The sequence below is a fragment of the Papio anubis genome, chromosome 15 (genome assembly GCF_008728515.1).
Source record: "Papio anubis isolate 15944 chromosome 15, Panubis1.0, whole genome shotgun sequence".
Taxonomy (NCBI): domain Eukaryota; kingdom Metazoa; phylum Chordata; class Mammalia; order Primates; family Cercopithecidae; genus Papio; species Papio anubis.
Genome location: NC_044990.1, coordinates 90726669 through 90743026, shown reverse-complemented (window position 1 = coordinate 90743026; position 16358 = coordinate 90726669). Strand labels below are relative to the sequence as shown.

At 54.8% G+C, this 16358-nt stretch overlaps 2 protein-coding genes across 14 annotated transcripts in view; one reads left to right on the top strand and one right to left on the bottom strand.

The window, feature by feature from the left end:
* Positions 1–252: 252 nt before the first annotated feature.
* Positions 253–4242, top strand: LOC103879498. Its single transcript, XM_009192257.4, has 2 exons — positions 253–1770; positions 3943–4242. Exons 1-2 carry the CDS (start codon positions 1082–1084, stop codon positions 4055–4057), a joined length of 804 nt encoding a protein of 267 aa, XP_009190521.1. The 5' UTR covers positions 253–1081; the 3' UTR covers positions 4058–4242.
* Positions 4243–7971: 3729 nt separating this feature from the next.
* Positions 7972–16358, bottom strand: part of ATP11A (ATPase phospholipid transporting 11A) — a 182347-nt gene continuing 173960 nt past the window's right edge. For 3 of the 13 annotated variants that reach the window (XM_021929353.2, XM_021929357.2, XM_021929354.2), the window contains one exon: positions 7972–10686. In XM_021929353.2, the coding sequence (XP_021785045.1) occupies positions 10435–10686 (252 nt within the window). In that variant the 3' untranslated portion in view covers positions 7972–10434. 13 annotated transcript variants of the gene reach the window in all.

Sequence of the window (16358 nt, the reverse complement as noted above, 5' to 3'; positions counted from 1 at the left end):
AAACAAAGCTCTGGCAAGAGGGAGATAAACATTAACCAACCAGGCAGCGGGAAGTGCAGTCCACCGCGCTGTGCCCACCTGAGGTGAGAACACTGCGGACAGGTGTGTGATACACAGAGACAGACTGAGTTCGGGGAGGAAGGTGCATGGACCGGGAGGAGGGTGCGTGCACCGGGAGGAGGGTGCATGGACCGGGAGGAGGGTGAGTGGACCGGGAGGAGGGTGCGTGGACCGGGAGGAGGGTGAGTGGACCGGGAGGAGGGTGCGTGCACCGGAAGGAGGGTGTGTGGACCACGCCTGGCTGCAGAATTTCTCCCGGGGGAGCACACGTGCGTTTGGGTACTGGATCCTTGCTCTTGCACGTCCACTCCTTAGAGCAGCAGCAGCGTCGGGAACCGTGCAGGGACCCCCGGGCTCCACTCAGACCCGCAGGGAGTGTCTCCACTGGGGAACCCGCCCTCCCCAGCGAGCAGAAGCCCTGCAGAGACCTGTGCAGGGGGCAGGAGAGGGGTCCAGGAAAGGCCAGAACCTGCCAGCATGGGCAGGAAAAGGGGAGGCTGGGCTCAGGGGAGGAGAGGGATGATTTGAGAGGGACAGGAAATTAAACCCAAGGGAACTCCCTCAAGCCAGTAACATTTCTTCACATAATTAGCCCCGGAGACAGGAAGGCCTTGTCACTAGCAATGCATTCAGGAGCTTTGAGAGTCGGACCGGAACAGGCTTTCCTTCTCACAGGTTCCAGTTAAAAAGGTCAGAGTGGGCTCACATGGTGTTTCTTACCTGTTTTTTGTTTGTTTTTTTTATTTGGAGACCAACGCCCCCTTTCTCACGCTGGCATCAAAGACCCTCTGGTAACACAGCACATTCTGTCAGACTGTCAGACAGGCTGAATTAAGTATCATTTAATCGAGCAATAAAAGTCCAAAGGGAGGCTGCCTGTGGGAACCCGCCCTGAGGATCTCCTGCAGGACGTGCAAGCAGATGGCACCGCAGCTGTGGAAAAGGAGGGGACAGGCAGTGACCCCAGCCAGCCACGAGCCCGCCCCACACATTTGTGCAGGGTGCAGGCCCAAACCCACACATGCGTGGACAGTGGGCACCACACTGGAACGGACTTTGCCAGGAAGCAGGGATTTCTACCTGCTATCCTGAAAGATGCCTCTGCCTGCACACCGTGGATGGGCATGGAGCTGGCCCGCAGCCCTCGGGGGACAGACAGACAGACAAGAAGCCAGAACGTCTTCTCCATGAAAGCTTTCCGCCTTGGCACACGGTAAACCAATGCAGCGAAAATACAGAGGACAAAACCCCAAGATGTGTGTGCCTTCAGAAAAGGCTAGGGCGCATTCTAAAGTTGAGGCAATTCAAGAGGAAATTAATTCAGCGGAGGACAAAGGCCCAGAGCAGCGCATCACAGGCTGCCCGCGGTGTCCTGCTGGGGCCGAGCTTGTTAGGGCCAGGCAAGGCCTTTGTGCTCCACCAGCTTTCACAGCCTCAGAAGCCCAGTGGGGCACAAGGAGATGACGTCACAAACAGGTTTCCGTGTGAGCGCAGCAGGAGGAGCAGAGACCTCAGGGACAACTCCCATCAGGGCGTCACGGCCTACCAGCCAGCAGATCCCGCAGGAGCTGAGGCTGCAGGGAAAGCCGGATGGACGCCGCACGGTAGCACACCCACAGACTCCGCACACGTGTCTGGGCTCCGCACTTGGATGGGAGTACGGCCTGCGTCTGTGGATTCCACGCAAGTCGTGCGACACAGCGAGCTCAGGTATCACGCACCTGGGAAGCCGTGGCGCCTGTGCCTGTGACCCCAAAGGGTGGAATCCTTCCGGGGCATCTCCGTGTGGTCACTGTGTCCTATAAGCAGTTTAGGAGGGTTCATCTGCTTCCAAATTGTTCCAATTTCTCCACTTAGTGTTGGAAACTTTACCATTGGAGATTAAACGCTTTATGTGAAAGCATAGCTCCCACAAAGATGTCCGTCAGGGAAAGAAAAGGAGTGACCATATCTCAGGGGGAAGACACCTTTGCGCTCGCCTTACACAGCCGAGGAAGGCGGTGACAGCGTCCTCCCACCTACAGAGAGAAGACCACAGGGCCCCCTCGTAAACCTGTAGCCACCCTGGTTTGTCTCGGAATCTGTCCTTCTGTGTTGGATACGTTGCAGGCAGACTCGGGCCTGGCCTTTCTGGAGTTCGGGGCGGCTGGAGGGAGCAGGACAGGCCTACCCTGGCCTCTTCCAGCTCCCAAATCTGCACAAACCCTGCCTAGACAAGACAGCGGTACTGTCCCTCCCTCAACCCCTCCTCCAGAATGAAGGCACCGAGGTCTTGGCTTCTCAGTGCCCAGGTGCCATCCGGCTCTGCCTCACGGGCTCCAGCTGTACAGGGAGGGCTTCCTGCCAGTCCTTGTCCCGAAACCTCTGGCCAGGGTGGTCTGGCTGGCTACAGCCCGCAACTGGCACCCAGCACCTGGAATCCTCACTGGGAAGCTAAGCGGGGCAGGGGCCCTGCGTCTGTGTCCAGCCAGCCCCACGGTCACTGAGTCCTTCCTGCACCCCACACCCCGTGCTGGACGCAGGGCTCGGCCCGGAGCAAGGCAAAGTTTCTCACTTCTTGGACTTTACATCTCAGTAAAAATAGACAGAAAATGGGTTAATGAACACAGACGCAGCCCCAAATCGGGGTGAGATTCATGCCGTGAAGGCGAAGAACGCAGACCAGGAGGGTAGGTGGGGCAGTGGCCTGCGCCACAGCCCGCTGGGAAGCAGAGCCAGACAGGACCCAGCCGTCCCACGAGGGCCTGGGAGCCGTCCAAGGAACAGGAGGCAGATGTGGGTGTGTACGGAGACAGAGCCAACAAGTATCGCCACCTTTTGGGGAGAATTTTGCTAAAACAAGGTGAGAAACAAGAGCTGAGCCGGGCTGGGAGGGTCCCGGAGGGTTTCTGTTGAGACTCTCCTGCTGCTCCGATGACTTGGCCGACTTGGCCGGCAGGAAGACAGTGATGCCGCCACAGAGACGGCGAGAGGTCGCCCGGCCACCACGGCCCCCCCCTCCCCCTGGGGTGACAGTGAGGGGTCACCTGCCCGCCGCGGCCTGCTCTTCTCTTAAACACTGATGTCTTAAGAAGTCAGGAAGCCATGTGAGATGAGTGAGACACTGATTTTAGCCCTACGTTTGTGCGTGCTGCCTCGGCTCATCCTCTGTGGGGCGGCTCGCCTGTTGCTGTGTGTCTGGCTCTGCCCTGCCCTGAGCAGGGGCCCCAGTGGCTTCCTGGATGCCTTTGCGGGTTGGGGACGCCCCGGACCCTCTCAGTCCACTGCAGTCACCCAGGTTGAGCCACTCGGACCGATGGCAAGTAAGCTCCCCTGGTGGGTTCCAGGTTGTCATCCGAAGAGCAGCCATGGCCCTAAACACCCCTCCAACCCCACCCCACCTCCGTGCAGGCCCGGATCCACCCAGCAGGCCACTGCCCTGCAGGCCGCCGCGGCTGCTCCCAGGTGTGACTGCCCTGAAGCCGGACGAGGCACTTCCATGGCCCCTCAGAATGGAGTGTTGGGGGTTGAATCGTGGCTTCCGAAGACAGATGTTGGAGTGCTAACTCCCAGTGCCTCAGAACGTGACCTTGGCTGGAGACGGGGTCTTTATAGAGGGGACCAAGCTAAAAGGAGGTCAGTGGGGCAGGCCCTGACCCCAGCGCCACGTGGAGAGCGCCCAGAGGAGATGCAGGCAGAGGACAGGGCGGTGCTTCCACACCCAGGGAGACCTGGGGGTTAGTGCACAGACGAGCCTCAGCAGTGCGCTCACAGGAAACACATATTTCACCCACGCGTTTGAGATAGGGACATGGCTCTTCTTCTCCTAGCAAACAACTTTTGATTCCAACTTTTATTTCCTCTCCGGGCTCCATCCTCCTTCTCCATCTCTCTCGGCCCCAGGTGCTGCTGGAATGTCCCCTTTGCTGGGACACTGGAGGACACCCGAACAAACCGGCCTACCTGTCAGAGCCTGGAGGCTGCCCCAAGCCAGCATCTGTGGTTCCACATGAGCTGAGGGCCATTTTATGCCGGCCTCGCTCTCCCTTCAGCCCTTCTGGGCTTTGCCGGCCTTCCCCCATCCCCCCGAGCCCTCCCAGCAATCCTGTCCCAGGTGAGAGAACGAGGCTGGCATGGAACAGCCCTCAGTTGACGTAGGGGAGCAACGGATGCCCTGGGCGGGCTGGTGGATACCAGAACACCCTGGGGACACCTGAGGATGCCCCGAGGACCCCTGCGGATACCCCAAAGACACCTGAGGACACCTGAGGATACCCCAAGGACACCTGGAGTATGGAAAGGTAAAGATAAGCCCACATGAAGATGCTGAGAAGCCAAGGAATGAGAGGAAAGCATTTCGGAGAAACCAGGGAACGAGAGGAAGGCATTTCGGAGAGAATCCAGGGCGGCTGTAGGTTCATTCACCCCACAGATGCCTTTGGAGCGCTGCCTGTGCGCTGCCTGTGAAAAGTAGCCCGTGACTTTGTGGTGTTCAGGAGCCAGCAAAAGTCCCGTGTTTAGAATTCCAGCCTGTGAGCCGGGGACCCCGCTGTCCGCCCCCGGGGTGTTTCCCAGGTGGCCCTGAGCTGAGACTCCGTGGGAAGCAGGTGGCTGAGCAGGGAGAGGAGATGTGGCCAGGTGGGACTCAGGCACCAGCCACCAGGGATGCTCTGGATTTCACCCCAAGGCCCCTCTCCAGGAGCCCCAATGGAGCCGGGATCCCAGCAGTTGGACCCTGGTGGCATTTTGTTTTTGAAGTTGGTGTTTCCAGACAAGACACAAAACTGTAGAGTATGACACGGCCAGGCCGGGTGGGGACTCAAGAGAGGTCAGGGTTGGGACAAGGCCACAGCCTCTGGGCCAGGGGGCATTCCGGGGGCTCCGTGGCAGCACTCAGAATTCTGCCAGGGCTGGGAGTGGCAGGGGGCAGGGAAATGCCATCTACTTCAGAGTGGGAAAGGCTGGGTTCAGTCAACAGAGCTCAGGAGGCTGAAGGGCCTGAAGGAGCCTGGGGTTTGGTCAAGAGGGAGAAATGGGATGGAAAGGGGGCACCTAGACCCCAAAAATGAGGTGGCAGGTGGGGGCTTGGCAGAGGTCAGGGAGGAGCTCCTGGTGGGGACGGACCAGAAGGTTGGGAAACCCAGTCCTGAGTTTCTCAACCTGTGCAGGCTCTGGAGTCCAGGAGGGTCAGCACCAGGGCCCTGCACCTGGCACACCTGGTATCCCTGTAGGGGGTGGCGGCCGAGGGCCCACACCACCCACACTGGGCTTGTCACCTTCATCCCACACAGAAGCACACTGCAGAAGTGTTCTGACTGTACAGTTTCTAACAGCAGAAAATGTACACACCACTTGTGTGATTTTCTTTATAAAGAAACTGAAACAGATTTTTATTCTTTATTGCGAGCAGATTCAGGTCTCCTGCTTAGATAATCTAGAGAAAAGTCCAATATAATATTATCAAGTCAGTTTATCTACAGAAATAAAAGTTAAAAACAGGAGCATACAAAATAAACTTTACAGAAATGTTAGATTTGGTTTAATTTATATTTTAACTTTTCAAAGCAGATTAATGAATTATCAGTTAAATGTTACTGTGTGGAGGCTTGATTTATGTTAAATGCACCTACTATGTTTAATAATTTAAAAATAAACTCCAGTATTTATGATGATGACAGCTATGGATACCATTCATATTAAATACATTTTTGAAGACCTTCTTTTATTACATTACCTAATGAATAGACATTTTAAATGGTAACGCAGACATTATAATTTTAAGTCAGACACAATATATGCATATTAAAATTCTGTATACTTTGATAAAGTAAAAAATAAAGCTATATAAATTGATCTTTAGATTTTTTCTGCAAAAGTAGAATCACACTTTCATGACACTTCTAACACATCCCCATCAAAGCTGCTTATAGACACAATATCAGAAAGATTTTCATTCCAGTTCACCCACCTTTAGCTTAAAAAAAAAAAAAAAGATTGCATTTACCAACTGACATTTTTCCTGTTTCTAAAGTTACAAATGGGTAACTTCCTAAAGAAATGTAGGATACAAGGACCTGCATATCAAGCTGTTAAGACACTGAGCTGCCAAATAAATAATATTAACATTAAATAAAAGTGGCTGCATTATTCAATACTAGTCAGTGCAAAACACATAAGCTGAGTGGTTTGAAGAACAAGGCTGGAGGTTACCTGCTACGGCACCGGACCCCTGGCCAAGGCTCAACTCAGAGAAGTCACAACAGCCTGTCTAGACATTTGTTTAAACGCTCAGCAAGCCGAGCGGATGGTCACCCTGTTGGAGAAGCTGCCGCATCTGGCCTCCTCCCTCGAGGCGGTGTGGCCTGCTTGTTCGCCCCGTCTGCTCCGATGCAGGCCGGGTTGACTGGGGCTTTAGGAGGCCGCGGCCCTTCCCAGCTGGCTCGTGGCAGAAGACCGGCCGTGCTCCCTGACGTGTGCAGGGATGAGGTGCGGCGTGGGCATGGCTGGTCCTGCTGTGGCCACCTGGTAGAGGGCTGATCCAAGGGGAGGTTTCAGCTTGTGGGGCTGGACCTCCCTGAAGGGGAAAGGACCTTGTCCAGGGCACCAAGCGCTGCTCACAGAGCAGCTGGTGTAAGTGAAGCTGCGACCTCACCCCGGGCCCACTCTTCGAAGCCTAGACATTCTGCCAGGAGGGGGACTCTTCGTCCCAGGGAGGCCTGGGCTACGAGCCCCATCTTCCCATGCCCGGCCAGAGGCCCCTCACAGGGGCCCTCAGGAAGGAGGCAGGATGCAGTGCGGGACACCAGGACAGTGTGCACTTGCTTGTGGCACATGTGTGTATACGTGCATGGATGTATTTGCGTGTGCGGGGGCCTGCACGTTTGTGGTGTGTACATGTGTGGGAGCTCACGTGTGTATGGTGTTTGCACACGTGTTTACGTCTGGGAACTCATGTCTGTGGTGTACACATGCATGTGCATGTATGTAGGAGCCTGTGCGTGTTTGGGGTGTGTACATGTGCATGTGTGCTCATGTGTGCAGGAGCCTGTGCATGCTTAGGGTGTGTACATGTGCATGTGTGCTCATGTGTGCAGGAGCCTGCATGTGTTTGTAGTGAATGTACATGTGCATGTGTGTGTATGCATGTGTACAGGTGTAGAAGCTCATACGTCTTTCTGGTGTGCATACACACGTGTGAGAGCAAGCCTGTAGGAGCTTGTACATGTGTGCTTACATGTACATGCATGTATCACATCCGTGTGTAGGAACTTACACCATTCATGGTAACGTGCACATGCATTGTGTGGAGTGTGCACACGTCTGTGGTATGTGTACACATGTGCATGTACTACATGTATGTCACATGCTTTGGTGTACATACACGTGTGCATGTGTGTAGGAGCTCACACTTGTGTACATGTGTGCATACATGTGTGCGGGAGCTTGCATGTTTGTGGTGTGTACATGTACATATGTGTGTGTTCCCGTGTGCAAGCCTGCAAGTGGACATGGCTATGAGTGAATGTGGAGCCAAAAGCCCGGGACACACATGGAGCCCACTGTGTAAGATTGTCACAGAGGCGGTCTGGCAGGGACTGAAGTGAGATCACACAGCAGGCCCACTGTGGACAATGTCTGAGACAGTCTGTGGCAGGGACTGGGTGTGAGAATCATGCAGCAGGCCCACTGTGCGTGTCTGGGAGCGGTCTGTAGGGACTGAAGCGTGGAGAGTCACACATGAGTACTGTGTGTGTGAGCGGTCTGTGGCAGGAGGACTGGGTGTGAGTCATGCAGCAGGCCCACTGTGTGTGTCTGAGACGGTCTGTGGCAGGGACTGGGTGTGAGTCATGCAGCAGGCCCACTGTGCGTGTCTGAGATGGTCTGTGGCAGGAACTGGGTGTGATTCAGCGACTGTGTCTCTGACCAACATGCTGAATTACAGATTGATAATTTATTAACCTGTGCAGCAGCAAATAAGATTTTCAAAACTCGACAAAGTGCTCAAAGTTGACATTACTTGCTTCAAAGTTAGTTTAAGGCAAGTAAATACTAACTACTGTGAGGTGGAAAATTGTGTGACGACCCTGTGACGTCATTCACTGACGTCATCCTTTTAGTTTTTATCTTGTGCCCCTTGTCGATTTCAAATGATCAGGTACATTCATTTAATAATCTCCCAAGCAATTTTTTAAAAGACGTTTGGGAGTGTGTAAAAGTTTAGTGACTTTCACACTAAGACTTCTTGTCAGAGGTACATGGTGACTATCTCCACACAGGCAGAGCTCGGACCCAGCTTACTAAACCTTCATGTGAGAATCTCTATTTTTAAGGCTGAAGGATGGAAATTAACAATGAAACACAGAAAGCAGAGGAAATTGCAACAAATTGTAAAGAAAAAGTATAGCAAATTATCGTACCTTAAATATGCTGTTTAACTAGTCACTGCACCAGAAATACCAAGAAAGGAAGAGGTGTGTGTAGAGAATAAAATCAAATCTGAAAATTCACATTCATCAGAGATTGGAACATTCAGTCAAAACTCTCACCAGAATCTAAATGTAAAGTGGCCAAAATTACATAAACTTAGAAATGAAAGCTTTATAAACCTATTTTTAAAATTAGACAATATGTTAAATAAATGAATAAAAGATATATAAACAGCTATGAAAATACTTCAGTGCAAAGGCAATTTTAAGATTTCTAAAAAAATACATTACAAATAATTTGTTAACTGAACATACAGAGAATCTGCCCCCCATACAGGTATTACATTTATGCCCATATTGGGTTCTTAAAAAGGGCTGTAAAAATGCACACACCATTGTTTGCGGGGGTAGCGTGGGCAGGGCTGCCAAGCCAGGGCGGCTGCACGAGGACCTCGGGACACGGTGGAGTCCTCCCCGTTCTGTCTGCTCAAGCCAGTTGCTCACTACCCTCATCTTTGGTGTGGTGTTTATTTGTCACCTTAGTTTATCTCAACCACTGTGTTCACTGTTCTTACCGCCGATTTATCCTTTAGTTCAAATAAATATTGTATAGGTAAAAGATTATACAATCAAATGGTGAAATTTGAGCTTCCAAAAACACCTACTGTCGAGCACCTCGGAAACACCCTCTGGGTTTCGCCTGCCGGAGCCCGTTTGACAGCGTGGCTCCGGGCAGGCGTGAGGGCCGGCTCCTCCTCCAGCGTCTGGTACTTTCCTGAAAGGCAGCAGTACCGAATCTCACAATGAAATGTCTTCTTTAAGGACCATTAAGGCTACGTCAAAGATTATTTCTAGAAATAGAAACGCCAGTACAGAGAGCAACAGGGACTTTGTATCACAGCAGCCCTTGGGTTGCTAACCCACCCAGAGCAGTGCTGGACAGAATCCTAAGACGAAGGAGAGCCCTGCAGTGTGGGACGTGCGGGACGTGAGGTGACAGTGTGGGACGTGCGGGACAAGGAGACTGCAGTGTGGGAGGCGGGCGGAGCTGCAGTGTGGGAGGCGGGCGGAGGTGCAGTGTGGGAGGCGGGCGGAGCTGCAGTGCTGCCTGCTGGGATCCACCCCTGTCCTGTGGGCCGCCCCCATCAGCCTGAGACAGGTTCTGGGGCACCAACACCACCTTGGTGGTGACCGTTCCACGGGGACAGAGGATGTCTGCCCATCATAGTCAAGTATCTGTCTCCTGGCCCTCGCACCCGCGAAATCAACATTCTCCTGTAACAGTGGACTGACGGCTCCATGCTCTGGTGAGTGGCCGATGGACATCCTGGCACTTGTGCTGCAGGGCTGGAAGCCACTGGCGTGGCCTTGTCCTCCCACATGGCACTGCTTTCTGCACGAGGCGATGATGGGGAGACCGAAACTCAGCCAGCCCTGACACACAGAGCAGGCAGGCTTGGACTTAACCACAGGGAAGCCGCTCCCAGATGAACGGGGCACGGCTGTGCGTCCGCAGGGATGACGGCATCCGAGTGACTCGGCCCTTCCCACAGCATGAGGATTGGAGGGTTGCTGAGGACAGGACGTGCCGCCACAGCTCCACCTCACCCTATGGAGGGCACGAGTGGCGGCCGGGCGAGCAGGAACAGCAGCAGGTGTCCACACATGGCCGCCCCGGGGGCCTGGATGGCTCTTCTCTCCCAGCGACAGCAAAGGCCGATGACGGTAGGTGGGTGAAGACACGGGCCTGGGGGAATGGCCTCTGCATGACAGCGCACAGGGTGCGCCAGCAGGATGTCCCTTCTGAGTCGAGCCGAATGCCCGGGGGGACCGGTGTGGCTCAACAATTGCAGCGCTGGGTCCAGGTGGCCAGCGTGCCACACTCGAGGGCAAGGCCTGTGACCCCCCTCCTTGCCTCCTGGGGGCCAGGAAGAGGCGTGTGCGGTCTCCACAGGCTTAGGACCATCCATCACACAAGCATCTGCACACGGGTCCCAGGGCAGCTGTGACTCGGGCTGGAACTGCAGTGGTGACGGGAACCGCTGAGGGTGGGTGGGGGCTCCACGGACACCTTCCCCTTCCAGGCCGCGAGCGTCACCTGCTGAGAGCAGGAGCTGTACCAGGCGGCCGAGGGACAGGTGCTCTGGTAGCCTGGGCTCTGCAGAGAGGCAAGAGGGGTGAATTCTGAGTCGCGGTCCCGAGGCTGTGCGCACCCATTCTGCTGAGAGAACGAGACACACGGTCAGTCTCAGGGATCCCCACGGGGCTGCTTGGGGTGACCTGGGCCACTTTGGGATGCACTCACTACCATCGCCTCCTGCAGGAACTGCTAGACTCAGCTTAGGACACTGGAGAAGCCATACAGAGGCAAGGGGTCTCTGTCTAGGAACGAGTGCCTCTCCTTTTCGGTATCAACAGTGACTGTCCCCCTGTCCCACCATCCCAGGGAAGAACCCAGGGACCCCAGGGATACAGGCCATGGACGGGAAACCTACGAGTTTCCTCCCGATAGCTGGCTTCCTGTGCAGTGAGAGCTCGAACGCTATACCGGTACCCAGAGACCCTCAAACAAAAGGCGAACTCACTGCCCCAGAGAGGGCAGGCCCCACCCTACAGGGACTGAGCTGATGGAGTACTGGACACGCTCAGTTTGCGTCCTGTTGGCATGTTGCCTTGGGTGTCACCACATGGATGGGGCCTACATGGCTTCTGACAGCCCACTGGGGCCCCGGACGTGCAAGGGCCCTGCAGGTCTGACCAGCGAGGGGAGCGGCAAGAGGCTGGCAGCACGCATCTGTCTGACGGGGGGCCGTCCCCAGGTCAGCCCACTTTTAGACCAGCCTACTTTTAGACCAGCATTTCCAGTGCCGGAAATGCTGGCAGGAGCAGGCGTCTTCACGGCCTCCATGTCTGTCAGAGAGGCGACAAGCTACGTGCTCCGGCTGGCACACAGAAGACTTGCACTCACACTTGCTTGGGCCCCAGTTCCACACAAACCACGAAATATCCACGTTTGATTTCAAAGCAGGCTCCTTCCTGAGAGGCCTTTTAGGTGAAGCCGTTTCCCCCAGGGACCAGGACCATGAGCCTGTATCTGACGAAGCTGGGCCCGGTCAGGCTGCGTGCTGTGTGTGGGGGGAGTGTGCACGTGTGTGGGTGTGCACAGCATGTTCCACGTGTGGTCGGCTTGCCCTCAGGCATGTTACTTACCTGGGACAGCAAATGCATGTGTGTGTAAAGAGAGCTGCTCTTTTTCACCGTGAACCTTTGTTATCAAAGACAGCACAGCACAGCACAGCAAAACTTTGGAGGAAAAACAGGTCTGACAGTCACAGCACACGGGCGGCACGCAGCAGCCGCAGTTACCTAGCGTGGAGCTAACTGCGCCTTGGCCGCCGTAGGAGGTCCTTCAGGAGGGGCCCGTCGCTGCTCTGTGCGGCCTGGACTGGAGCCTTGTGCTTCACGCCCCTCTGCAAGGCGAGGAAAGACACTGAGCAACGTGGGCCACGCGGGGCTGCTGAGCCGGTGCCCACGAGCACCAGGAGCGCTCTGGCCTCCGCCTGCACCATCCGTGGGACCCCAGCAGGAAGAGGCACTAAGCCTCTGTTGGAGTCTGCATGGGGTGTCACGGAGCGGCCAGGGCAAGGGCTCAGGGGCGTCTTGGGAAAACACTGTCCCAGCAGGGCCGCTCCCATGAGGAGCCCAAGCCCAGAACTGAGAGACAGTGACAGGCTCAGGGACGGGCCACGGCACCTGTGGGAGGCAGAGGGTCCCAGGTCCCTCAGCTGGAAGGTCCACTGGGCACCTCTGGAATCCTGGAGCCACATGTTCAGCCACACACCCACTTCCATGGCAGACAGCGAGCCTCGGGAGCTGCTCTGCCAGGGCCCTGCAGAGTGTCCTGAGGCCAACGTGCTCACAGAGCACTGAGATCTCGTAGCCCAGCCTTATTCAAGGAATAAGGGAAGCGTGGGAGCTGAGGAACTGCGGGCTTGGAATTGCAGAACTGCAGGTCCAAAGGGCAAACGCCCAGGTGAGGAGCAGCAGGAAACAAAGGATGAGGCTGCCACCCGTCCCGGGGACAGGGATGGAGAGGCGAACTGCATGCAGATACGCAGAGATGCCAGCACAGACATATGTGTGCGAATCGCACATATATATACGTCAGGCCTGTGATGCTTTTCTTTTCCATAGGAACAGATGAAAAGAAAACCATCCACTGGAAGTAAAATATGCCCCATGTGAGGACTAGTGACATGTTTACTCCTCCAAAGTTTTGCAGAACGCAGGTGGTCTCAGCACCACGGTGTGCTCCTGTGTGTGCCGGGCACGTGCTGGCTGCAGGCGCTTTGTGTTCAGGTGCGGACACCGGCCCTGCCTGCGGGGGTCACGCCAGGGCCCGAGGCCTCGCAGGCGGCAGGAGAACGAACCTCTGTGCCACCGTCTCTACGCAGCCGGGCTCAGCTTCTGCACATGTTCAGAGGCAAATCAGCTCTCAACAAACTACATCAATAGTTAGAATGCATATTTTTAGCCTAGAGTTGGCATGATTTAATTAGTTTCTTAAGGACCTCCTATGAGTTATTAAAGTGTTCCTAATAATTTCATCCCTAATGTTTTCAAGTATAGAAATGGTGAGATGAAATTCTGCAATTTAATCTAACAAATTCTGATGACACTAAATTAGAAAAATTTTGATTCCTATTAATTGCTTGGACTTAAAAAAGGACCATTTTGTCAGTTAAAAATGGTGTTTAAAATATATAGAAGATGATGTTATTAAAGGGAAAAAAAGCCCTTTCTGCTCTGGGCATTTTTCTAGGCTGCATTTGGTAAAACAGTAAAATACCAAACATGCATTTTCAGAGCACCATTAATTTGGAGGCATGCGTGAATGCGGGATTTGGTGCTGGAGCACACGGCTGAAAGACAGAACGTGACTTCAGGACGGCACGCAGGCCCCTGCAATCTCGGCTCTGACCACGGATGCCACCGCAGGAAAATGGCATGTGAATGCCTCTACGCTGCCCAGAAAGGCCAGGGCCGTCATTTTTAAAGCATGTTATTAACAGAAAGCTTTCAAAGAGGTCTTCATTCAAAAAACAGTAAAAAGAGAATTTGGTCGAACATCTGACACCAAACACTTCTGTCCCCTTTGTCTCCAGTTGTGTGGCTCAGCCTGGCTCCCCTTTTCTGAAATGTGCGTGGGTCCTGAGCAAACCGTGTTATCCTAGCTGTCGTCAGTCTTTCCAGCTGCAGAATGGGCACAGAAGTGGGTGCGTGAGGGAGGATCCACACTCTACAGGCTGCGGAGGGCAGGGTATGTGAGCTCAGGGCCTGGGATGACCTGTGAATTGCAAACTCTCATACCTTCCTGCTTAGGATTCCTGCACAGGAACCTCTCTGACACCTGTGTGAGGGATCATGTGGCCGGCTCTGTGCTGTCAGCTGTGTCTGAACCCTCACAGGTGGGTTCTGAGGCTGCCTGGACGCTGAGGGAGAAACCCTGGTTAACTGTGACTGATGGAAAGCACAGCTCACGATCGGTCTGTGCATGTGAAAGTGTAAGTAGGTGGTGGGGCTTCCTGACGTGGGGCTGCCGTGCCCAGCGCCTGGCGGACACTGCGTCGGAGCGTGTGGACTCGGGGCTCTGGTGACAGGCATGGCCCTGCTGCCCCGCGTCTACCATCCCAAGCGTGCGGAAGGCAGAGGAGCATCACCTTGTTCCATCAGAAACTCAGGCTGCTGGAAGTCTGAGAAAGCATAAAGATGGTTGACTGCTCGACAGAAAGGCACTGGCTCTTAGTCTGAGTTCCGAGGTCAGCGGCCACGCACAGAGGGGTGTGTGAACAAGGTGTAGGGATTTAGGCAAAGTGGTCGGAAGATGGAAGGAAACAGGAAGGAAAGAGAAACAACAGACAGAGCTGAGTTAGTCAGAGGCTCGCCACCATGTGCACGTTCTTCTGGCCACTCTAGGTGGACACTGGTGCCCCCCGCCATGACCCGCCAGCCCCTCCCACTCCCTGCTTTATGCCTTCTGCAGGTCCCACTGTGTGGCTGTTCATAAGGGTTGCCGAGGCTTTTGTGGGATGCAGAGACCCACAGCAAAACAGGGGCTTCTGAACAAAGGGTGGGACGGGGAGGGTCCTCACTGGCATTCCCAAAGTGCCCCCTGAGACCCGCCCATCCTGGAGATGTGCCGCAGAGCAGAGGGCCTGTGGTCAGACGCGTCTGGGGGCGTGGCCCTCGGCAGCCCCGACTCAGGGCTGCACACTGTCATGGAAGAGCCTAGACTCCTGCGGGGACAGGCCCTCCTGACCCCCCAAGTTCAACTCCTGCCTGCTCAGGCATCTCTGACCAGGCACCTCTGCAGCCACACGCACCCAGGGGCCAGGTGGGGCCGAGACTCTCGTAAATCTCAAGCCACACCACTGTGGCCACAGCTGGGGGCCCAGGAAACACCCCCAAGCTGGACCTGTTCTCTCTCAGGGTCAGACCCACAGCCCTGCTGTCTCCTCTGTGCCTTGTGTCCTTGTGACATGCGTGTCTGCCATGTCCCCATGTATGGGATGTGGTTATGAACACGTGTTCCATGCACAGAGCCCTGTCATGAACACGTGTGCCCGCTGTGGAACTGCACGGCTAAAGGGCTCAGGAACCAAGGACTGTGCTTACAGAAAAGTACCACTGGACAGCTGCTTCTCGGGCCACAGGCAGGGCTGGGCAGTGGCTGCTTGGCGGCAACGAGTTTCCCCTGAAGCACTGGGGGCCGTGGAGTCTCAACCTGGGCCCTGGCTCCTGCTCCCACTGGCTCCCCTCCCTGCACACAGCAGCTGACATGCAGGTTCTGCTGCGTTTCTCCTGCCTGTGGTCCCCGAGTCAGTGGAGCTGTGTGTGGACATTTTCACTACGCTGAGTGGGGGTCTCTTCACCACGAGTTTTGCTCGCTCCTTTTTACAAACTGTGGCAGGAGGCATGAAAGAGGGAGTGCCGGGAACTGGCAGCATTGGTTTCAACATTTTACATCGGCACCAACGTCCCAAGAAAGCTCTCAAGCCAGGGTCCCATTCTGATTGTTAGAGGTGGGTGGTGGGTGGGGCTGCGCCCCTTAAGGGAGGGTGACCTGTTTTCCCTCCCAGCACGGCAGCACTGCTGGGAGCCAGCCCCCAAGTGTCTGAGCTGCGTGAGTGAGTCAGGCCTGGGGCCCCGGGCCCCCTCGCTTCCCGTCTTCCTCCCAACTGCACCGCTGTGTCCATCCTGGGCGGCCTCACACCCTGAAGGGGTGGCCACTGCCGGGGGTCTCCCACCCCTCGTGTCCCCACCGGGCTTCAGCACTGCCCAGTCCAGGGCCCCACCTCACGGAGTGATTAGAAATTTCAGGGATGAAACTTGAAAACCCGCATTGTTAACAGAGTCCCGAGGGACTGTGACAGGTGCAGCGGCACTCCGAGGACAGGCAGGCTTCCTGGTAAAGCAGCAGAGTAGGGGACGTGGTCACTGCCTCTGACTTGGGGTTGAGCTTGAAGTCAGAGCCCAGCTGCTGAGAAGGATGGGGGGCCGGAGGCCAAGTCCTCACACCTACCGAACCCTCTGCACCTGAGGGGGCACTCGGTATCGTCATGTCTTCCCCAGACCCAGAATTCTGCTTGTGGCTAAAACTTGGGAATGTGGAAAATAAGCAGCTCCACCAATACCAGCATTTCCTGATACAGATGCTACCGTTTTCAGCCAAATTTACCATCCTTAAAAATTACGTAATTTAACCTTTTAAAGTAATGATTAATTTTAAAACAGGGTTGCATTTACATGAAATAATTTGCCTTTTGTATTAGTCTTTTTTCTCTTATTTGTGTCTTATTTCAGATTATTGTTTAATCTGAATGTTTAGGTTGA

Coding starts and splice junctions, on each gene's coding strand:
- LOC103879498 (XM_009192257.4), top strand. CDS start 1,082: ATGCGTGGACAGTGGGCACCACACTGGAACGGACTTTGCCAGGAAGCA. Junction 1,771..3,942: donor GTGCGACACAGCGAGCTCAG/GTATCACGCACC, acceptor TCTCGGCCCCAG/GTGCTGCTGGAATGTCCCCT.